This window comes from Puntigrus tetrazona, chromosome 2 (genome assembly GCF_018831695.1).
Source record: "Puntigrus tetrazona isolate hp1 chromosome 2, ASM1883169v1, whole genome shotgun sequence".
NCBI lineage: Eukaryota > Metazoa > Chordata > Actinopteri > Cypriniformes > Cyprinidae > Puntigrus > Puntigrus tetrazona.
The window spans coordinates 2,687,858-2,712,393 of NC_056700.1; the positions used below are offsets into that span (position 1 = coordinate 2,687,858).

The window sequence follows — 24,536 nt, forward strand, 5'->3', positions numbered from 1 at the left end:
AAGCGTTGTGTCTACGGTATGTTCCAAATTTGAAGTTGATATTAAAAAATAGAGGTTGCTGTGAAATTTTATACAATTTTACAAACCGTAACCCCATTTTTTGTCACACATATCTCAATTTATTTAAACTCAAAAATTCAGACCTTTCTGACAATATTAATTTTGTCATAAATATAAAAGCTGATTCTAAAAGATTGTGATGCCTTTTGAGACTTCAAGTACAATTTTCTGAGTTAAGCTTTCAATTTATATATAATTTATGATGATTACTGAAATATGTGACAGAGAAAAAAGAATGACGAAAGAGCCGGTGACACTTGAGGGTTCTTTGCGATACCAAATAAAACACTACAAAAGTAAAAAAAAAAAAAAAAAAGAGCTAGACAAATGGCGTTTTCTGAAATGATGTCATGTTTCGGCGCGACGCAGGATCTAGTGAAAAGCCATCTGATGTATGCTGTGCGGGAGGAGGTGGAGGTGCTGAAGGAGCAAATCAAGGAGCTCTACGAGAGAAACTCTGTGCTGGAGCGAGAGAACGCCGTGCTCAAGTCTCTGGCCAACAATGAGCAGCTCTCTCAGCTCACGGTCCAACCCGGCTCCGGCGGCCCCGTCCCGGCCCAAGCCCAGCCCCAGCCTCAGCCTTACCTTCAGCTGGACTCCAGCCAGAGCTCGGACCCCCTGCCCCGAGCGCCCCAGCCCAGCGTCACCTCGGCCTGAAGCAGCGGGAGAGCTCGCGAAGAGAGTTATTTTTTTAATAAAGAGAATCCAGCCAAGAAAGAGGTGTATTTTTTAGCATTGCAGTTTTCACGTAAGAAGCGAGAGTCTATTTTCAGAGCCACCGTGCTTCGTGTTTTTTTGTTTTTGTTTGTTTTTTTTCCATTCACCGGTCAATTCAATTGTACTGTTTATTTATTATAGGGCTGCTATTTTCCCGAGAGGAACAATGTCACAGAACCCTTCGATCCGACAGCGAGCGGCCGTCTTTTATCGTATCGATCATCAATGCAAGCGTAAAACCGTGGCAGAGTTAGCGAGTGGGTAGAGTTCAAACACTAACAGCGACGTTTCTCTGTGGATTAAGAATGTGAACCTGGCGTGAATGTACATTGTGTATAGTGTAAAGATGAACAGAGCGTAACAAGTCTGTACAGGTTTGCGGGCGAAGATCTAAACTGAATCCTCAAAGGTCTACCCTGATGAAGAAAGCTTGTAGGACGTTGGAAAAAAAAAAAAAAAAGAAGTCAGTTGCCATATTCTCCTGCCCCCTACCCTGATGTCTCGCGCTTTTGGGGAACGGGAAGGGGATTTAAAAAGAAAAAAAAAACTGTGAAGTCGTTCAACCTACTTTGTAACCAAAGATGCAAAGCTGTGTAATTTTTTTTTGTTTTGTTTTTTTATATGCGCACTCTGTATTTTTTTTTGTTTTTTTTACTTTTAATTTGTTCCTCACAACAAACTTTTTTTTTTTTTTTTTTTTTGTTGCTTTTAGGCATGTTCTGCATGATCTGTAAAAGTCAAACCACTTTCTTACCTCATTTGTATTGGGCACTCATATTGTAAGTAGTCTGTGAATAGCGTCGGCGGGGGAAGGAGATATGGAGGCGATGGTGAGGAGATGTAAAACCGGCTAAGTGCGCGTGAGACGCACCAGCCACAGAAAATGAAGTGAGCCATGTTTCGTTCATTTAAATGGTGTTTGAATTTCATATGCCAATAGTTTTGTTACATTGCAAATTTTAATGTATTTAAATAAATGCAATATTCAAATTACAAAGCCGTTTGGGAATTTTTTTTCTTCTTTTTATCGGCGTGAAGGCTCTCGGTTCAGTTTTATGCGCCGCGATGATTATTTTCGCGCTCGAAGGCTCGCGTGATTTCACCGTAGGCAGTGATTTTCCCCAAACCGACGGGACGGAAGCTTGATCGCGGATCTAGCTTGATGCGTGGGCTGAGAAAATACGTACAATTCCAGGCATGAGAAAATACATTATTACATTGTGTGGTTGTACAATTCCAGGCATGGCAAAAAACTAAAAATATATTTATTTTAGCCATTATTACATTATGTGTATTTGCTTTGAAAAGACCTAAACATCAGCTGTTTTACATGATTCACGTAAAAACTAAATAGTTTTACAAATTTATTTTGTACTTTTCTTCCACCCCAAGTGTATTCTGATGTGAAATACAGCCTAAACATCAGCTGCCAGCATGACTCTTGTCATGTAATGTCATTGTTTTTACATTTAGATAGTTTTTACTTCAATATTTTTTTACTAAATTGAACTGCTGTTGAAATATATTTTTAAATTATTAAATGAATTTACAGCAAATATAGAATACTTTTTAAGATCGGCTCTAACAAATATGTTAATTTTGTTAATTTTTCTGCACCCCATTTATAGCGTTAAACTACATTTTATATGAAAAGGAGTAATTTTTCCACCTGTATTACGTCATTAAGTTTGATTTTCCCCCATTACCTGCCTTACGCTGAACTATTATTAAAACTACAGATGTGAGCAAAACCAGTCGTAAGTAGAATTTTTGCAGCAATAGCAAACAATAAAAAGTCAAAACGAAAAATTTTTTTAGTGCTAAAAATCACTAGGATATTAAGTAAAGATCATATTAGACATTTCATAAATTTCCTACCATAAATATCAATGCAGTATGCATTTCTAAAAACTTCATTTGGACGACTTTAAAGGCGATTTTTGCAGTAATTTAGATTTTTATATGAAAAGTCAAACAATAAAATGGTCCCTTGCGCCTGGTTTTGTGGTCCCGGGTCAAATAACATTGATTCTTGCATGTAAAGTGTCGTTAATATCCAAATGTGTCATTAACCTGACGATCAAAGACGAGACGTGTCGCACAATGTTTTTTTAATGGAAATAATATAAAACATCTTAAAACAGTCTTTTTTGCTCTACAAAAAGATTGTTCCGTTTCACACAGCTGCTTTATGAAAAACCAAGTCTATCCAGAAATGTTTAAAGTCATAGAGCTGCTACTTTATGCATATATTTATAAAAAAACAAACCAAAAACAGGACGCCATCACACACCAAGGGCGGCTCTGGAGACGACAATGTAACCGAAACTCAGGGACAACAGTTGATACTCGCTTAGTGAGGACAGAATGGCAGCTTTCTCGAAAAATAAACAGAAAATCAGTCCAGAGAAGCCAGCATTATCCACTTTCTGACGAAGTCTCCTCCGTCAGGTGAACAGAGTTAGTTCAGCTCTAGGCCACCGTCACGAAGCGGCCTCCTTTGCTGCTCTGCTGCACTGCCGCCACACGCTGATCCTTCAGGATCCGGAAGCGCTCGTTGAGGGTCATTCCAGTCTGACAGAGAAGAGAACGACAGTCAGGTTCTCCGACACGGAGCTAAACGCGGCTAATAGCAGCTAATCCTGAACAAATAGGGGTTTTTTTCCCCTACAAACATGAATGAAAAACACTGAAGATCAATACTGGTTCGTATCTGAAGGGTCTGTAAATGTATCCAAAAATGTTTTTGGTTTAGAAAAAGGTGATTAAAACGAATTGTGGTACAAAAAAATGTTTCATTGTTGTTACCAACCACAAATGTTCTGTATTAGCTTTTGGTTTCAAAAACCAAATTGAAAGAAATTAGCATGTAGGTATGTTACTAGCATTATTGGCCCGTTGCTACCATGTTTCTAACATTACCAACATGTTACTAGCAGCATTAGCATGATATTAGAAGGCTAGCAAGTGCTGCAAAATTTGAAAAACGGCCTGTATAAAGTTAATTTTCAAATAAATCATTGAATTAAACCAATGCATTAATTGACTTAAGATCATGTTCTATGAAGATATTTTGTATGTTTTCTTCTATAAATATCGAAACGTTTTGATTAGCAATTCCCACGTACAAAAACAAGTACACTTTCATAAGGTAAAATACTCTATTTTTCTTATTTTGTACTTTAATAATTCTTCGGTACTTCTTAAGATAAACTTAATCAACTGTGACACCATGAATATGACCTAAAATGCACTTGAAAAATGCATTTAAATATTAAGTAGCACGTTTGAAACCATCTTTCATACAAGTGTTAACTAAGTAAATATGAAGTGCATTTGAGTTCATATGAACACGCATTGCTAAGAACTTAACTGTTTTATAAATGGATGTAACTATATATTACCAAGCTTATTTATTTATTCATCTTGATGTAGAAGCATCCTACCTGCTTCCCAACACTGTTGATATCAAACTGCAGGGCGACCCCTTTCGGAGGTTTCCTCTCCGGTTCCTCTCGAGGAGGCGAGGAGCGCGCCGGGGTCACGGGGTGCAGGGACCAGGACTGAGCGGGCCTGCGGCGAGCCAAACAAAATCACGGTCACTTCTGTGGTCCCAGAACCACATCGGAAGACGGAAACAAAGCGATGTGAAGCGTGTGTGTGTGTGGCTTGTTAGCTAGAACGTGCGTCTTATCTGAACGAGAGCGTCATTAGAAATACAAGACAAACACCAATTACACACTAAAACATCTGAACGTGAACCACCGTATGGGTCTAATTGAAGGCAAGCGTACTCAGGCTGTGTTCTAGCTGTGGGGTTGTCTATCGAGACGGTGAGGATGCCGCTGTTGTTTGTAGGAGTGCGCCACCTGATGGAGAAGACAGGAGAAATCAGCTCACAGGAACCAACTTACAGTACTACAGTGACAAGTCTTTATGACCAAGGCTGCCCTCGTTTCATCAGAAATACAGTACAACAATGCTGTGATATCACAACGCTTATATGAGAATATCTTTTAAACCGCACACCGTAAATGTCTTTAATATCAGTTTTTATCAATTCAACGCAACCTTGCTGAACAAATGCATTCGGTGGGGGAAAAAAAAACAGTTCCCTCAATCTTTTGAATGGTGGTGAAGCAGAAAAACTGGAAGTTAAAAGAAATATTGAAGAATTGCTACTCACGAGCGCGTTCTCTGTGTGGGCTGAGCAGACTTTGTCTTCTGAACTTGTGTATGAACCTTTATAAAAAAAAAAAAAAAAAAATTAATTGTAATAATAAAAAATTTGTCAAATTTTAAGCCAAATCAGTAGTTTTTAATTTGTAATATGAAAAAAATAAATAAATAAATAAATATATATATATATATATATATATATATATATATATATATATATATATATATATATATATATATATATATATATATATATATATATATATATATATATATATATAAATTTTCATATGAACACTTACTGATTTAAAAACTAAAAGCCATTCTTGCTTTCTGAACCAACTTATTTTGATTCAGATTTTTTGCGAATTACTGAAAGAACTGAGAGTAGTACACTAACCAGTAACAGATAGCTGGCATGCAAATGATAATGCCTGAACACATCCATTTACATAAATACTACAGAGCATTCTTAAAAACCTATTTTTAAACACGTTAAGCATGCATGCCAACTACTTCACGCATTTAAGCGAAACAAATGGCTCCTTAGAATGCGAGAAGGGTGTCGCGCGATCGGCACCAAACCTTCCCTACGTGTGTTAGTGACTATAAGTGGTAAAGTTAACAGCTTCGGCGCTTTTCGCATCTCTGTGTGAACCCTAGGCAGGAAGTTCATTAGCTTCTTACTTTGAGTCCTCTTCTGAAGAGGAAGGTGGCCTGTCGTGCTTCTCTCTGTGTTTGCTGAGCGGTCGGAGTATTCCTGCAGAGAACATACGATAAAACTAAAGGTTTTCACACTCAAATAATAACAATACATGTTTCATGAAGAGCAAACCAATATATTATAAAGATTTCTGATGGATCACGTGACACTGAAAACTGTGACTGCAACTTTTCAAGGCTTTATTTCATTTGAAATGATTCATTTAACAACCACAAACGTGAATGGTAGAACACATTATTCTGAACTCGGCCTAAAAAGACCCATCATGCTTTGACGCGGCTTCTCCTGCAACACATTTTTCAAGTGCATCTTCTAAAAGGTACTGCTCACGCAACAACCCGAACTCCGCTATCAGATAAAACCGAATAATCTTACCATTTTCTGTGGAGCCGAAAAGGTCTGTAAGAAACTGCGCCCTGAGGTTTCTGAGAGTCCATCGGTCTGTTCGGTCTCCTCTGGATCTGCACCGGTCTCTGCCTCCGCTGGAAAAACGCCGGAGATCTCTGAGAGACAACAAAACCAGCTTTTAAGTTCAAACTCTGACCACGCACCAACTAATTATCCTGAGCGCCCTTCAGTGTCCGCACCTGGGTGACCGCTGCACTGCTGGGAATCTGTCGGATCTGGACGGGTCGGTTCTGAGCGGGTCGGTTCTGAGCAGGTCGGTTCTGAGCGGGTCGGTTCTGGACGGGCCGGTTCTGGACGGGTCGGTTGAGCGGACTGATTCCTTTAAACAGGGCGGCGTTTTTTCTCGCAGCTAAACCAGTGATGACCCCCTGCCCGCGACGCCTGACCGCCGTGGGAGGAAGTTTGCGGTTTCGAGCGAAGCGTTTGTTCACAACACTTCCTACAGATGACCAAAACAAGATGCAGAAAATCAGCAGGCATGGCTGGATTTGATTTTTTTTTTTTTAAATGTTTAAACGCGCTTAGAGGAAGGGATGCACATAAATGGGTTCATTAAAAAAATCATGTGACGATTAAAAGAAGAAAACAGCACATTCTGACCTCTTTTAGATGGCACTGCAGCTCTTGGGCCCGTTTTCTTCCCCTGAGTGAAGCGACCTTTCACCGGGAGACTGCGCTTTGACGTCCGGCCCTGGTACTGGTTCTGCTTTTTATTCAGTCGGATAATATCATCTGTAAAATATGAATGCAATACATTTGATCAAATCAAACGATGATCACACAAACTGCCGGGTCGCTCGCTTGAACAAAAACACTAGGCACATGAAACTACAAATTAACTTAAATCAACTCGAACTCAATAAAACACACTTTGAAAACGCATTAACAGTCTCAATAAATATCCCTAAGAAAACACGTGATATTCAGGATCAAACGCGTTTACCAATAAATCAATAAAACGAAATATATTATATTTAGATGCAAAGAGATTGCTGCGATGTTAACACCGATTCAAACTACGCAAGTTAAAATCTCACAATGCTAATCAGCTACACTCACGGCTAGTTTTATCTGTGGCATTACCTAAAGACATGTCAACCTTATCGAGTTCCTCCGTGCTTCCACCGCCGACCGATTTATAACTGGATTTGCTCATTCTGCAGTTCGCGTTACGATAGAAACGAAGACGCAAACAACACGGCGCCTACTCGGGCGAGCAAGACGACACTAGCAAATTAGCCAGCTTTCATTGAGCGCTCGACGCGTCTGCGCATGCGCGGATCTACGGATCTACGCCGAGGCTCTTGGGAAATGTAGTTTTAGATTAAAGAACAGTTGTTCAAATCGCAAAATGCAGAAATGTATTACATATGTGATAATGACTTGTATTCGAGTGCTACGTGGCAGTGTCCGATAAAACTTTGTCCGATAAATTCTTTGTTATTGTTACGCAAAACGAATCGTTTGGTAACGCGGCAGGGGAGTAAGCCCCGCCCCCAGCAGTCATTGGTCAATGAGCGGTGTTACAAAACGGACAGCTGCACGTGAGAAAAATGTGCAGAATTATCATAAGTGCCTTCGATTTCATGTGCTCGGATTCGGAAGCGCATGCTACTTATTAGGTAAACTCTTTTTTGCAATGCGCGTGCAAATCACTTTTTCCTCTAACGTCTATCTGTGTGTCTAGGTTGCGCAACATCAGAGGAAATAGAAGAGCGCTGCTCCTCCGTGCTCCACCAGCGACCCAGACGCTCCCACGTTATTTCAGCATGTCCGCAAACAAGCGCAAGCCGAAGCGCCAGAAGGAGGCAGCGGACGGCCCCGCGGGGAAAGAGCCGAGGCTGACGGGAGCGAGCGCGAGAGAGAGCGGCTGGCTGCCGAAGGAAGTGACGGAGCTCCGCAGAGCGGCGCGAGGATGCGACTTCAATAAAAAGCGCCTCCGCTGTCTGTCAGACGCACAGAAAATCAAACAGGGCTCCGGTGGGGTCCTCTACTGGATGTCCCGCGACCAAAGAGTCCAAGGTAAAGTATTCAGGGAGAGAGAAATACGACAAAACAGTAATATTGTCAAATAGTAAAATTACTGTTTTCTATTTGAATATATTTATAGATTTATGTTGTCAAACAATTATTTGCGAGTTATCACATTCAAAATAAAAAAAAATTGTTTACATAATATTCGTGTGTGTATTGTGTATATTTATTATGTGTATACACATAGAGTATATATTTAGAAAATAATGTATATACATGTATTTATATTCATGTAATTTGTGTAAATATTTTTAATATAGCATTTCTCTTAAGTGTGTGTGTGTGTGTGTATGTATATGTATTATACACACAGTGTGTGTTTATTATATTTACTTTTTGCTTAAAAATAAAAACTATACATTTTACTCAAATGATTATTTGCAATTAATTTATTATTTAAATATTTTTTTTACATTTAAATATAAATACCATCACATGCATGTACTGTATATATTAAAAAGTATATTTATATATTAAATATATTTATTTATAATATAAATTACATGAATGTAAAAACAAGTAAATATTTTCAAAATATATACTGTATATGTAAATATAATACATGTACACTGCACGCACACATATATTAGGCAAACAAAAACTTTTATTTAGCAATTGGTAGTTTTAACAGCACTACGTCAAAGCCTTTAATATTAAACACAAAGTTGTAGATCACTGTTTTCCAGAGACACTAAATTATATCAATTAATATCAAAACTGTCTCCACCGGCTAAATCTCAGAAAAGTTAAATAAAATGGTGTAAAAAATAAAAACAAATACATTAATCAAAAGTGACACATTTTTCTGAATTCTTTGATTAAATGTAAATTTCAAAAAAACAGTATTAATTTAGATTGTTTTTTTTTTTAAACCGTTGCTTTTGATCATTTTAATGCATCCTCGCTGAATAAAAGTACTGATTTGATTTAAAGCATCTGTGTTTGTGCTGCAGATAACTGGGCATTGATCTACGCTCAGCAGCTGGCTCTGGCTGAGAAGCTTCCTCTGCACGTCTGCTTCTGCTTGGTGCCTCGGTATCTGGATGCGGCCTACAGACAGTACGCTTTTATGTTGAAAGGACTGCGAGAAGTGGAGAAGGTGCAGAAAATCTCGAGATCATTACAGCTGCTAAGTTAGACCACACCCCTTTCCGTGACCAGTGTTTCTGATTGGCCAGTGGTGCACATTTAATGAATTGCATTTGAATCGAATTGTTACAGGAATGCAAAAGCCTGGATATTCAGTTCCATCTGCTGCCAGGAGAACCTGGACAGAAGCTGCCAAGCTTTGTTAAAAACTGGAAGTTCGGAGCCGTCGTCGCGGACTTCAGCCCTCTCAGGATCCCTCTCCAGTGGATTGAGACCGTAAAGAAACACCTTCCGCCCGATGTCCCTTTCATTCAGGTATGCTAGGTATTATTTATGCCATGTGCGTGAGTACTGATTTGAGAGCTCGGTTCATTTTTCTCCCGCTCCGAAACAAGGTCGATGCACATAACGTTGTGCCCTGCTGGGAAGCGTCTGAGAAGCTGGAATACGGAGCCAGAACGATACGAGGAAAAATCACCAAACTTCTGCCAGAATTCCTCACAGAGATTCCTCCTGTGGACGCTCATCCGTACTCCGCTGCTCGTACGGCAAAGGTTTGATGAAGGATTCTGCAGTAGCTGTACCAGAGATGTGATTGTTACCTTTTTATGCAAAAAATAAAAAAAATAAAATAAAAAAAAAATATAAATATAAAAGTAATATATATATATATATATATATATATAAAATAATATTTATTTATTTTATTTATATATTTATTTATTATATTTATATTTATATTTATTTTATATATAATATTTTTTTATTTATTTATTAAGGTTTTTTTTGCCCATTTAAGTGTAAAATTTCTTCACTACAAAATGTTTTTGTTAAATAATACCAGCTAATATTTTTGTTGTTGTTGTTGTTAGCTAGTGGTAATGTTTATTATAATTAATGTAATTGTTGTTCTTAATAATTGCAACAACAAATATATTAGCAATAGCAATATCATCATTATTATTATTATTATTATTATTATTATTATTATTATACAGTTTAAAACGTATATATTTTACAGATTTTATTTTATTATACTTGATTTAATTTTCATAATATTAAAGAATATATAATGCAAATATTTGACTAAATAATTTAGCATAATTATTATTAATATTGTTGTAGTATTATTAGTTATTATAGTATATGGAATTATTCATACAATTATGACAATAATAACAGCAGTAATAATAAATGAAATTTGCTTTAATAAAATGTCTGCTAAATGAATAAATGTAAATAATATATTGTTTATTATTAACAATATTATTTTTTTGCAATAAGCAAATATTAAAAGAATAGGAAATGTTCTTTATTAGAACTAATGTAGTAGTAGTAATAATAATAATAATTGTGTTAGTTTTGTTCATTATTAGAGTTGCATTAGGACTTGAAAGCCTGGTTCTGGATTAAAGGTGTTTTCCCACTGTCTGTGTTTCAGGTTGTGGACTGGGAGGAGGTGCTGTCGTCTCTGGAGGTGGAGCGCAGTGTTGGAGAGGTAGACTGGGCTCAGCCTGGCTCCTCCGGAGGCATGGCCATGCTGGAGTCCTTCATTGATCAACGCTTGCGTCTCTTTGCCACTCACAGAAACAATCCCAACTGTGACGCCCTCAGCCATCTCTCCCCCTGGATCCACACCGGTCAGTCTGCCTTTCGTTAAATAATATTGTAGTATTGATTTTGCGGGCCTACTGAGGAAAGAAAGTCTTGCGGGTTTGAAAAAACACGAGTGTGAAAAATAGATTTTTGGTTAAGCCATCTTTACTTCACACCGTTCACTTCCTTATGGATGTAGTTTAGAGGTTATAAGCGCCTGCGTGTTTTCTCTTGAAGGTCAGTTGTCTGCTCAGCGCGTGGCGAAGCAGGTCAAGCGAGAGAAGAACGCCAGCGAGTCCGTGGCGTCTTTCGTTGAGGAGCTGGTGGTGCGCCGGGAGCTCGCCGACAACTTCTGCTTCTACAACCCCGACTACGACAGCGTCTCGGGTGAGCGCTTCAATCACACACAGGCTTAAAAAGATTGTAAAATGATTTCAGTTCTAGCAGAGAAGTCTTAAATTCATTAAATGTGGCATTAAATGGTGTATGTGCTGCAAAGCATAAATATATATATATATATATATATATATATATATATATATATATATATATATATATAAAACCCCATAATAAAAAATAAATAAATAAAATAAAATAAATGTACATCAAATATATATATTTACATCTCAAATATATATATATATATATATATATATATATATATATATATATATATATATAATTATTTGAGATGCAAATTTTATTTTTTAAAGCCTAGTTTTATAGACAAATTAACAAAATTGAGTTCATGCTTTAAACATAAACCGTATCTGTCAATAGGGTCTGAAAACTTGTGTAAATTAAGTAGATTTTTCGGACCCCACTAGCAGATTTGTTCATTTTTTAATCATAAATGATTAGATGATTTAATGTAAACAGTTAATTTTGATCAATTTATCCGGATACAAGACACCTCTTCGGTCATTTTGCTTCTCAGTGTATCTGGACCTAAGAACCTTTAGAAAATTGCACTGGAAATCACCAAAAATACAGAGGAAGAAGATTTTTCCGTGTTCTAGTTAAGCTATTTTAGTTTTTGAAATTAATTAGAACGAATGGAGATCATTTTAGAGAGCATATTGTGTTTCAATTAATTACTTATTTTCTTTAAAAGGGTCCTCTTTGCCCATTTTACAGTTGACATGATTCTTTAGGGTCTTAATGAAAAGTCTGTGACGTACTTTGGTTAAAATTTCTCGATAGCAGAAACATTTCCTTTTACCGTGTCAAAACCAGCTTTGTTTTCGTCAAGCCATTCTAGTCCGTGTTGCTTTAAATGCTAATGAGCTCTTCTGACCCCGCCCCTCTCTTCCGCGGAGTAAGGAACGGACTATAAACATCATCTGCAAAACTCGCTAACTAGCACGTTATAAGGAGAGGCGATACGCATAAAAACCCCTTATACTCACCTCTTCAGTAGATGAAGCTAGGTCACGAATGATTCCTGCAAACATTGACGTATTTAATCAAATCGGGATCTGATCGTTCCCTTCAAAATAAAAGTAGCGGCTAAGATGACGACTGATATATTAAAAACATCAGTCACTTGATCGTAGACATCTTATCTTCTCGATGGACCGATCTTCTCACTCACAAGAAACTGGGTGGATTTTTATCGTTATAGGGTGGATGTGTACACACACGTTTATCTTCAAATAGCTTGAATTGAAAAGTAAATAGAATTTTGCATCTGATAATCCCTTACTGGTCTTAAAAGGCTTTGCATTTACCTACATGAAGGACCCTGCACACAGTAAATTAACAAATAAAACTAAATGGCGAAGTCATCCCAGGCCTTTGTTTAAACCGTGTTTCTCTGAGCGCAGGAGCCTATGATTGGGCGAAGAAGACCTTGCAGGATCACGCCAAGGACCCCAGACAGTACCTTTACACAAGAGAGCAGCTGGAGGACGCTAAGACCCACGACCAGCTGTGGAACGCTGCACAGGTAGATCGGGTTTAATTAAAGTGGGGTTTTTGGTGGTTTTTGTCATTTTAAATGGCGAACCCAGTGAATTGAGCACTGAACCGAAGTCTCTGGGTGTGTTGAAGCGTCAGCTGGTGTTAGAAGGGAAGATGCACGGGTTTCTGCGCATGTACTGGGCAAAGAAGATCCTGGAATGGACCGCGTCTCCTGAAGAGGCTCTCTCTATTGCTATATATCTGAATGATCATTTTGCTTTGGACGGCTGTGATCCCAACGGATACGTCGGTAAGAAACCTGATGCTTCATTTGCTCTAGTCTAACACATCAAATACGTTCTTATAATAAATGATTAAAGTAGTAGTGCTATCTATCTATCTATCTATCTATTACAGAGAGAGAGAAAGAATAGGACAAATCCATACTTTTTTCCCTAGCAAGGATGCATTAAATTAATCAAAGTGGATAAAAAAAGCAAAAAGGCATTTATAATGTAACTATATTTTTAAACGACAAAGAAAAGTATCAGAGTTTCTTCAAAAATTCGAAAAAGCCCAATAGTTTTTAACACTGATTAAAAAAAAAAAAAAAAGTTTAGCAATTATTAGATTTTGGCATATCAGGGTGATTCCTGAAGGATCATGTGACTCTAAAGACTGGATTAATGATGCAGAAAATTCATCACAGGAATAAATTGTATTTAAAAAATATTCAAATAAGAAAGGTTTTTAAGTTTTAATGATATTTCACAGCGTTACCGTTTTTTGATCAAATAAATGCAGCCCATGTGAGCATAAGTAACTCCTTTCGAAACGTTAACAGAACGTACTAACCTCTGACTCAACTCTATACGAATGATTTCGTTTAATGCTGTTACAGGCTGCATGTGGTCCATCTGTGGCATCCACGACCAGGGCTGGGCGGAGAGGCCCGTCTTCGGCAAAATCCGTTATATGAATTATGCTGGCTGCAAGCGGAAGTTCGATGTGGCACAGTTCGAGAGGAAGTACGCTGCTCTAAAGGAGACCTCCAAAAAAGATACCAAGAAACCTGTCTAGTTTCAATATTTCTATTTTCACTTCTCGTTGTTTGTACTTGTTTAAGGGGGATGTTTTTCTGGCAGACCTTTTTCTGTAGTAAGGGAGGTTTATTAATAAGGTGCTATATTTGTTATGTTGTTTTGTTCGTATAAAGGCTACAAAAAAGCTACATAAAAGGCAATTTTTTTTATATAAATGTTCATAGGTTTGGTCTGATGTTACGAAGTTCTCGACGGTCATGCATTGTAGACTTCAGAAATGCAATGTATACTAGTTGTACTGGTGTTGTTTTTTCACTGCACAACGGTGGAAGAATCTTTTTTAAAATAAAATTTTAATACACATTTGAATTCAATTTAATACACAACACACTGATTTATAAAGTCACTCGCTAGGGGTCCTCAGTGGACTTCTGAGTAGGCCGGAGGATGTCTTAAAGGAACAGTTCACCCAAAAATTAAAATACTGTCATCACTTACATTGAAGTAATTCCAAACCTGTATGGATTCTGTCAAACGCAAAGAAAGCTATTTTGAAGAAAGTTCGTAATCTGGCCGTTTTGGGTCGCCATTGACTTCCATAGTAAGAAAAAAAAATACTATGCAAGTCGGTGGTGACTTAAAACAGCCCACGATGTATGATCATTAGTGCAGTTGTTTTCAGACGTATTAACTTTATTACAATCTGTACCATAATAGATAAAAGCGTGACAACGACACTTCGACAGATATTTCCGTTCTGTTTAATGGATAATGCATTTGTTTCGACGTAAAGATGCATATTACATTGAAAGTGTTCAACATTCGGTAAAATATTTAAGCACGAATAATTGTAAAAGCCTTTAAAAACAAGAACACAACAACCAACAGAAGGCGTTCACTGTAATGACAAATTATTCAAAGTATACTGTACTTGTTTTGCAGATCTGGCTATCGGGAATATTTACATTTGCTCAGAATAATATGTAAATATATACATTGTTCAGCATATTATGTCAGAGTGCCATGGTATAAGCAGCGAAAGGCAAGCGCGTTTTATAATCTTGGTTCTGACAGATGATGTATTGCTCTGCGTCACGTAGGGAAGAAACGGATAGATAAAGATGGTACACAGGTGGAGGAGACTAATAAACTAGAGTTTGAGAGATCTGTTATCAGCATTCCGGCCTCGAGCAAGAAACACCGCTTACGAATCAACACAGCAAGACTATCCCCAAGACATCGTTAGCAAACCCTTTATTTATATGCGTACTTTTTAAACACGTGCAACATGTATAATGCATACGTATCTAACAGAAGCTCATCGCACCAGTAAATAACGAAAATTGGCGTCACTACAGTAGATCTTGCAGTCTGTGAGAACGACGCGAAGCTTTCCTGATTCCTGGAAACAGTGCTCTGTCAGTGCTCTGCGTCATACACAAGCATTTTTTGCAGTTCTAGTTGTTTTAAAGGATGCATTTAATTGATCGTTACAGTAAAGACGCTCGTTACGCGTCTAACTGCGTTACTACTTTTAGAATTTGATTTGTTTTTTGCGTTTGAAAATGAAGCGCGCGACGGCGATGATGCTGAAAATTCAGCTTTGAATGCGTAAACTAAAAAAATAATAATGTTTCACAGTATTTTTGATTATTTTACTGTATTTTTGATCAAATAAATGCTGTCTTGGCGAGTATAAGTAAAACGATTTACTATCATTTTCCAAAAAAATGAAATACTTTTTGCATCTCATGGCATTTTGTATGTATACAGTAGGTATCAGCGTTGAAATTCCTTCATTATAACAGTTCCAGTCCATCTGGCTCATGTGCGCTGCTTCACTGTTTTACTGCCGGAGCATCAGTGTTTCAGACGTTGTTCCAGTCCCTCTTTCAGTCCGTGTGTGGCTCGGTAACCCATAAAACTCGACGCTTTGGCTTCTTATGGAACTGGTTACATTGGCGGAGAAGAGATATACGAACTAACTGACCGTTTTCTTTCAAAGACATATGTTTGGGCTTCTATCAGACAGGACAGTATGAGGAGAAACAGAACAGATTGAAAGGAGGAAGGTCCTGGAGCCAGACACAACATTGCCCTTAAAGCTGTGACACTTATAAAATACTTATTTGTTTCCGGTATCTGTGGAAAACATATGTTACTTTAGTATTATTTTATTTTAAAGAAAGGCTTCTGATGAGCTTGTATCCGATTACGTGTAAAGTAAAACATCGATTATATATAGACTGATTAAAAACTGAGCAATACAAGAAAATGTGTTTTACAGGAGATTTGAAATGATGCTGTTGTGTGATATTCTGATATCAAAGGACAAGATACTACTGTTCAAATATCTTGGGTCTGTTTTTAAAACAAAATGGTACTTTTCTTCAGCAAGGATGCGTTAAATGGATCAAAAGAGACTTTAAAGACATGTGTATTACCGTTTCTATTGAAAGATGCTGTTCTTCGTCAATGGAAAAGTATAACAGTTTCCAAAAAAATATGAAGCTGCTCAACAGTTTTCATCAGTCGTAATCAGAAATGTTTCTTGAGCATCAAATCAGCATATTAAAATGATTTCTGAAGGATCATGTGAGTAATCATGCTGAAGATTCGGCTTTATGTTACAGAAATATATTATATATTTTAAATTATGCTTATTTTACGTTGTCCTTAATACACACAAACTTACGATTATTATAACAATACATAATTACATGCAAGTAAAACTCTAATCCTAACCCTGGTACATGTAGATAATTTTTACATGTAATAAATGTATAATTACACTGTAACAACAACACCTTAACATAAAGTGTATCCATTTTTTTCAAATGATATTTTCACAATTTTACTGTTTTTACTGTATACTGAATTATGCATTCTGATTTACATAAAGAACTATTATAAACTGTACCGACCCCAAAACGTTTGAATGGAAGTGTGTATATTGTGTTTGTATATATACATATATATATGTGTGTGCATATTGCATATTTTGCAGTATCTCTGAATATTAACGTGATTACATGAGCACTCGTTATGAATGATAACATGCGAATAAAATAACTCCTCTGATATTCTCTAGAGAGTGTGTGGCAGCCCGCGAGGGTTGAATTTCACAGAAAACGAGACAGAATTGGAGGCGGAAAAGGAGGCAGAGACAACACTACGTAATGTGACCTTACTTATTGAGAGCTGACGATGGTCTTTTTGACACACCACCTCACGGAACATTTCTCTGAAGCGTGAAGACATGAGGTTATACAGGATGGGATTGACCACTGAGCTCAAGTAGAAGAAGACACCAGAAAGAAGATGCACATACTCAAAGACATGGAGGTTCTCGGCCGTCCAGTCATGGATGTAGCTCCACATGACGCGGTCGATGTGAAACGGAGCCCAGCAGATTCCAAACACAACCACCAACGCACCTGACAAATACACATTAAAGAGGTCACATGCTTTCCTTTCACTTTTACAGGCTGTTGGATAAGATCCCTAAATGTGCTCTTAATGTGTTCACTTTCAGGCCGTCCGAGATGTGTGGTCTAATGGGTGCCGTCAGAATGAGAGTCAACAAACAGCTGATGAAAACATCCATTAAAAGTAATCCATAAGTGATCCACGCCACTCCAGTTCACCAATTAACATCATGTGAAATGAAAAGACGCGTGTTTGTAAGAAAGAAGTCAATTTAAGTCCATAATCTATAACGATATGTCCTGCTTTGGACAGTTTCTCTCCTTTTTCACTGGAGAACGCCCCATGATGGACGGCAGACTATATTCTGGCCAGAAGCAATGGTTGGAAGTGAAAACACCTCAATGAGGAATCTGTTTCCTACAAACACACAGCTTTTCACTTCACAAAACCCGTGGATTACTTTTGGATTATTGTGTTTTTATCAGCTGTTTTACTCTCATTCCGACGGCACCCGTTCGCTGCAGCCGATCAAGTGATGCGATGCCGAATTTCTCCAGATTTGTTTGGATGAGAAATAAACTCGTATGCATCGGATGGCTCACGGGTGAGTAAATGTTTAACAAAAAGTCATTTTTTCGCGAACTCTTCCTTTAATGGTCAGTGCAAAAACGGGCTGACGTTAGTTCTGAGAAAAGCTCTAACAGCATTTGTTTGCAGAGGACACCGCTGTGTTATCTAATGCAATGACATTCACACATTTTAAGTGTCCAGATGCACTTATAATGTGTTTAAATCTATTAAACAAACCGCTGCTCCTGGCGCACATCTGCACTACTGACACTGTTTATGAACTTGAGAATACATGAGTAGATCTTAAGTATTTTGTTTTTATCTCAGTATCAAAGTACGTGTTGAAATCAGCTGAAGGCCACACAGCGTAGTGCTGACCAGCTATTACAATAAGCCAGACGCAGACCGACGCTGTTCCTAAATCAGATCCTCTTTTTATTTATAATAACATGACATGGGGCTGATAAAGCGCAGATGGGTATTTTTTGTTTATCAGGACAGATTATAAAAGCTCACGCACAGGACAAGAACGTGTCATCCTTAAAAAAGCTGGGATTTTTGAGTGTTTCAGCTCTGAATAATGAACAGAGGAAGCTTGTTAATAACGTTCACAGTGCTCATACTAAATCCTGTTGCTAGTTGCTAGGTTTTATGATTTCACACCGTACATTTCTAAACATTCTTTTTTTTAATATTTACAAGATTAATGGCATCAACCAGATAAGTATGCCTACGTCTGTGGAAAAATTGCAACACAAATCTACTAAAGGGATAGTTCATTTAGAAATGGAAATGGGTCACAGCATTTAAGAAGCGATGGTTTGAGAGATATTACGTTTATAAAAACTTGATGTTATGCATGCTGACGTGTTGTACTGATGAATTTCAATTTCAAAACTATAAAACATTCCTCAAAGCAGTGTTAAAAGTGGCCTTAAAGTTAAAATGAAAGCAAAATTTAACGTTGTTACTCTATTTTTAATCTTTTTATGCAAATTACTGCAAAGAATTAATTTTTTTGTCAAAAAACCCATAATTATTTAGATAATATAACACGATTCCCTCAAAAATGGTTGCTTATTAGAATGCATATTAAAGGCTGTTTATTAGTACCATAAAGCACATAAACTGTAAAATAATTGCTGTTTCAACTTAAAATAGTTATCTTGCTGACTTAAAATTTTTATTTTAGCCAACTAAACCATCCACATAACGTTGCTGAACCTAGACCTGAGCAACTGCAGCAACCCCAGCTCATAGCAACTTTTTTTGGATGGGCAGTGTATTTTAAAGCTTGGCATATCTAGAAAAATTTATTATTAATCAAATGTATCAAAGAATACCTGCATGCACTGTAAAAACAGCAGCTGTGGTTGCCGGATTTCAACCGTACAAAATACAGTAAGAACGGTTTAGGTTTTACGGTTTTAAGATAAATTTACTGTTAAATATCGCAATTTCATTAACTGATATAATGTTAGTATACCAACCTATTAAAGCTGGGCTGTGATTGTTGTTTCCCGTTGCCACTGAATGATTAAAGGAATAGTTGACCAAATAACGCAAGTTTACTGAAAATGTGTTCACGCTCGGGCCATTCAAGTTTGTTTCTTCATCAGGTTTGGAGAAAAGTAGCATTGCATCACTTGCTCACCAGTGGATGCTGTGCAGTGAATGGGTGCCGTCAGAATGTCCAAACAGCAAAAAAACCCCAAAAACACAATATTTCACAAGAAATTCACACCACAACAGTCCAATTACCCATAATTTTACTATCCCATCTCGCCTGAATCAGGAGAGAAATCACATTTACAGGTGAAAACAGTCCAGGATTTTGCTGTGAGAGACAACAGGAAATGGAATTTCTTACTTGAGGAAGCTATATAATGCTCATATTTTGGCCTCAAAACATCCTAAAGATTGATTTGTTTCTTACAAATAAACAGTTTTTCACTACACAAGACTTTAATTGATGGACTGGAGTAATGTGGATATCATTGTGAGGACGTCATGTAATGCTACATTTCTTCAAATCTCTTTGGAGGAATAAACTAATGCATCTGTATATTTGTATTTAACCATTACTAGCAACCAACGGAAGGTGTAGCAGGGAAAGTATAGCACTCACAGAGCATTTTTGTGACCTGCCGATGACGTGCCCTCTGATTTGCCCCCTCCTGATTGAGGCCGGTCTTTGAATCGAAGCAGTCCCGTTCTCGATGCAGCTGCAGCCCGATCAGCACATATAGCACAGTGATGGTCAGCATGGGCAGGATGAAGAAGAGCAGCGCCGTCACCTGCACCAGCAAGTTGTAGATCCACCTCTCGTGCACCACCGTGCAAACCCCCGAATTGGGAAAAGCGAGTCCAAAACGGGGCTTCAGCATCTCTACGCCGTGCAGACTGGTATTGGGCAAGGCACACAACAGCGAGACGGCCCAGAGCACGAGGATAACGCGCTTGGCGTGAGCGTGCGTGGCCACGTGTTTGGCCTGCAGAGGATGCACCACCGCTCTGTAGCGCTCCACGCTCAAGGCGGTCACGTTGAGCACAGACGCAAAGCAGACCGTCTCGAACAGGCAGGTTTTGAAGTAACAGCCAGCGACGCCAAACAGAAAAGGATAGTTGCTCCAGAGTTCGTACAGCTCCAGCGGGAGGCCCAGCAGCAGCACGAGGAGGTCAGAAATGGCCAGGCTGAACAGGTAGTAGTTCGTGGTTGTGCGCATCACGCGGTGACGGGCGATGACGATACAAGTCAGGCTGTTGCCCAGCACTCCGACTACAAAGATGAGCAGGTAGGTGATGCACATGGGCAGGAAGAAGGGTGAGCGGCACGGGCCCAAGTATTTTTCCAGGTAAGCGCTGCGGCTCAGACAGAGGTCCGACTGGTTTCCTGTTCTGTTGAGACACTCGTCCTCTCTGCTGGAGCACCATGACGCGTTCACAGCGGCGTAGAGCGAGTCTGGAGACGAGCAGTTGTACTGGATCATTGATTCTCTCCAAGAAATTACCTGCAGAGGTCACAGCAAAAATAGACAGGGTCATTAAAAAGCCTGCATTTATTTGTTCAAAGATAAGCTAAGAACCAACCAACTTAAACCAGCTCATTACCAGCAAAGGACCAGCTTAAACCAGCTCATTACCAGCAAAGGACCAGCTTAAACCAGCTCATGACAAGCTAAGGATCATCTTAAACTAGGTCATGACCAGCTGGACCAGTTTAAATCAGCTCGTGACCAGCAAAGAACCATCTTAAACCTGCTTACGGCTAGTTAGGGATCATCCTAAACCAGCTCATGTCCAAAAAAGGATGATCTTAAACCAGCTCATGACAAGCGAAGGATCATCTTAAACTAGGTCATGACCAGCTGGACCAGTTTAAAACCAGCTCATGACCAGCAAAGAACCATCTTAAACCTGCTTACGGCTAGTTAGGGATCATCCTAAACCAACTCATGTCCAGAAAAGGATGATCTTAAACCTGCTCATGACCAGCAAAGGACCAGCTTAAACCAGCTCATGACAAGCTAAGGATCGTCTTAAACTAGGTCATGACCAGCTGGACCAGTTTAAACCAGCTCGTGACCAGCAAAGAACCGTCTTAAACCTGCTCGTGACAAGCTAAGGATGATCTTAAACCTGCTCATGACAAGCTAAGGATCAGTTTATACCAGGTCATTAAGACCAGTTAGGCCAACTTGAACCAGTTTATGACTAGCAAAGAAACAAATTAAACCAGCAGCCATCTTTCTACACCTAACCACTATGTACTGTTTTCTCAAGAGGGGAATAAGATCAGTTGTGATTAGTACATATTGAAGAACATTTTAGAATGTAATTTATTCCTGTGATTAAAGCTGATTTTTCGGCATCATTACTCCAGTCTTCAATGTCATGTGATCCCTCAGAAAGTTTGGAGAAAGATTAAAAAAGAAAGATAAAAATTTTATAACACATTTTATTCATCAAGGATGCTTTATATAGGCTCAAGACATTTATGATCCTTTACTTTAAGATTTCTTAGAAAGAACCATTATTAATCATCGACACCAATAATATTTATTAATAATCAAGCAGCAAATGAGCAAACAATAATTTCCGAAGGATGCTGTTACATTGAGTAATGATGCTGACAATTCTGCTTGGCATGAATAAACTACTTTTAAGACGAAATTCAAATAGTAAACAGCTTTTTAAAATGTAAATAAAATTGTAAAAATGAATAATAATATTTTAATTTGACTGTTATCATATTTTAATGAAATAAACAAACAAAAAACCCTTATCGACAACAAATGTCTAAATAGACGTATTCATAATTCTTGTATTTAAATGATAAAAATAAAAACTGAGACTTATGCACTTGTGTATGTCATGCATTTTTATGAATTGTCCTTGTTTTGGATAAAAGCATCTGTTAAATGCCTAAATGTAATAATAAATTATAATACAGTACTGTACATTTCATATGAAACTTGTCAAGATGTAAGTTAATAAAGGTTCTAGCTGTTTCTCAGTCATCTTCGCTGCTCCTCGGCCAGTGTATATTCTGAACAGTAACAAGTAGGTCTCTTGTATACTTTTCAGTTAAAATTTGAGTAAACAGACCCAAACCAGATTGAATAAACATATTCATTTACGGTATGAGTTGTTTAATATGCGGTGCTCTGCATCTGAATGTCTGAAGACTCGAGTTCCCGTTCTTCCGCTCTTTTAGTTTGTTCAGGAGTGGCTACTTCAAGATGGAAATAAACTCCGGAAAAGCTTGTTTGTTTTTGTGGCTATCATTGTAATTAATTAGTCCCTAAATTATTAAGAAATACTATCTAAGATGTTTTCAGAACACAGCTGGAGAAGTTCAGTCTTTTTTTGTTTTTTAAGGTGTTTTTCACCTGTATAAGTTGAATGAGATGTTCACATTTTTCTTAGTTTAGATATTCTTTATATTAAAAGACATTATGCAACATTTCGCTTTATATTGCAAGAGTACATCAGAATTCATTCAAAATAATAATCTATCAATAAATGACTATTAATATACAAAAACAGATGCGCACATACAATTATTATATATTATAGAGATTTCTAATACCTCAGCATTATAAATAACAAGAAGTGTTGAAAGGAATAAAAGATAATACCCAAAATAAAATAAAATAAAATAAAATAAAATCCATAAGTAGGAATGCATTTTGTACTTTTGTACTGCAAAAAAAAGATATTACACATTTGTAGCATTAACAATAATAAGCTATTTTCAACTTACTTTATATTATTAGAATTATAATAGATTTATTTATATTAAAATAAAAGGAAGGAATGCATTTTTAACTTATACTTTGCAAAAAGATTTCATTGGCTTGTAATAGATGAGCCTAGAGAAACACTTTATTTGGCAGAAATTGAACTGTTATCATGTCTATAATTAATTAATTAATTTAGCATGAATTAGAATAGCAGTACAATATACACTTCAAAATATTATAACCGTCTATTTATTATAACACCAAATGCTGTCTAAAGCAGAAATGTTAGTCAACTGAGCAACATTTTTATTTAAAAAAAGTATTGCTCAAACGATGCAAAGTTTCTAAATATCTGTTAGTGCACTCCTTTTTTTTGCATGAATGTTTTGCATTGCATTAATGTCTCAAATAAAAGCAAATTCATTAAATGACCGGCAAGATGAAAAGCAAACCTACCTGAGTGAACCCTGGTGGAAATGGTGCTTCTCAGACTGGCGTTCCTGAAGGACTGCTCCTCACACATCCCTCCTTCTCCCGTTGATCGGACGTGCTGCTGCGCTGTGATCTGACATGATGCACAAGCAAACTCCCTCTACTAACTCCTCCTTACAGTGGGACGGATGACCTTTCAAGTCAACGGTTTTTTTCTAAGTACGATGACTGGAACGGCCGGTGTGTAATATCTCACTCAAGCAACCGCTGGCTTTCAACCAAGAACGATGCATTCATTCTCGCGCCCTAGTTATGACACGCTTGTTTAAAAGCCAAGCTGACACCGCATTTCTTAAATGAATGATATTGCAAATCAAATTAATGCACATTTTTGCAAGCATCAAATAATATAACCTGCATGATTGCATTAAAAAAGGTTTCAAATGAGCATATTTGTTATGCCCATCTACTTAACGAAAGCGTTACTGAAACTGGCATGAGACTCTGAGTTTGTGCAAAACCTGATGATCCATTCATGATGATCCATGCATGATTCCAGCATGATCAGAAGAAGAAAGGAATGTATTCTTGTTCAAAGGGGTTTGCATGCTCAGTGTAACACATTTGCTTGCATTTGATTAGCGATCTAGAAACCTTCATTATATCTTCTTCGCTTCACTTTTCTTTGCTTTTTACTTTATATTCATTATTTTAAGCAAATATCCTAATATTCAAATATCCAAACAAAGTGTGTTTAACATCGTATCGATAATAGATAGTTATAACTTATGCTTTATGATGTATATTTCATGTGTGTGTGTGTGTAAATGCATATTCAATGCACACTTTTTCACAAGGGTGTCACTCATAATCGTCAGTGCATCAAAAGAATTCATCCGAATTGTTCTGGTTTTAGAAGTTTTAAAAGACATTTTTTCATTATTTTAAGTGCATGAGAAGTAGCTCGCCTGCAAGAATCCGCGTCATATCACTCAAACTGTGTCAGCACAAAATGGAGAACTCTCCGTTGCGTTCAATAACCCTAAAAGGAAGCTTGCTCCACGCCGACATCGTTTTGGAAAGTCTCCATCACTTCAGCGCTAGCAG

General features: G+C 37.6%; 4 protein-coding genes across 9 annotated transcripts in view; 2 read left to right on the forward strand and 2 right to left on the reverse strand.

The window, feature by feature from the left end:
• LOC122356587 (TSC22 domain family protein 2-like) overlaps positions 1–1,770 on the forward strand; it is a 14,258-nt gene extending 12,488 nt beyond the window's left edge. For 2 of the 3 annotated variants that reach the window (XM_043255474.1, XM_043255488.1), the window contains one exon: positions 430–1,770. In XM_043255474.1, coding sequence (XP_043111409.1) covers positions 430–717 — 288 coding nt within the window. In that variant the 3' untranslated portion in view covers positions 718–1,770. The remainder of the gene's footprint in view (positions 1–429) is intronic. The other variant, XR_006252354.1, reaches the window with a different exon arrangement.
• Positions 1,771–2,871: 1,101 nt separating this feature from the next.
• LOC122323828 (UAP56-interacting factor-like) lies at positions 2,872–7,362 on the reverse strand. The gene is made up of 9 exons (XM_043217932.1): positions 7,172–7,362; positions 6,689–6,820; positions 6,268–6,527; positions 6,056–6,183; positions 5,644–5,716; positions 4,964–5,019; positions 4,572–4,646; positions 4,224–4,350; positions 2,872–3,351 (listed from the first exon to the last, which is right to left on the reverse strand). Exons 1-9 carry the CDS (start codon positions 7,242–7,244, stop codon positions 3,250–3,252), a joined length of 1,026 nt encoding a protein of 341 aa, XP_043073867.1. The 5' UTR covers positions 7,245–7,362; the 3' UTR covers positions 2,872–3,249.
• A 201-nt stretch (positions 7,363–7,563) lies between these two features.
• Positions 7,564–14,115, forward strand: LOC122323799 (CPD photolyase). The gene is made up of 10 exons (XM_043217897.1): positions 7,564–7,710; positions 7,776–8,110; positions 9,076–9,221; positions 9,344–9,526; positions 9,607–9,765; positions 10,653–10,851; positions 11,045–11,194; positions 12,634–12,755; positions 12,860–13,019; positions 13,611–14,115. The coding sequence occupies exons 1-10, from the start codon at positions 7,697–7,699 to the stop codon at positions 13,787–13,789; spliced, it is 1,647 nt and encodes a 548-aa protein (XP_043073832.1). The 5' UTR covers positions 7,564–7,696; the 3' UTR covers positions 13,790–14,115.
• Positions 14,116–14,497: 382 nt separating this feature from the next.
• On the reverse strand, positions 14,498–23,791 carry nmur1b (neuromedin U receptor 1b). Of its 4 annotated transcripts, XM_043217927.1 has the most exons (5): positions 23,454–23,790; positions 19,880–20,762; positions 17,084–17,189; positions 16,944–16,996; positions 14,498–15,701 (listed from the first exon to the last, which is right to left on the reverse strand). In XM_043217927.1, exons 2-5 carry the CDS (start codon positions 20,739–20,741, stop codon positions 15,694–15,696), a joined length of 1,029 nt encoding a protein of 342 aa, XP_043073862.1. In that variant the 5' UTR covers positions 20,742–20,762; positions 23,454–23,790; the 3' UTR covers positions 14,498–15,693. The 4 variants fall into 4 exon arrangements, with proteins under 4 accessions (XP_043073862.1, XP_043073851.1, XP_043073859.1 ...); XM_043217916.1 differs by having other exon boundaries at positions 14,498–16,996; positions 23,454–23,791; XM_043217924.1 differs by having other exon boundaries at positions 16,944–17,189.
• Positions 23,792–24,536: the final 745 nt, after the last annotated feature.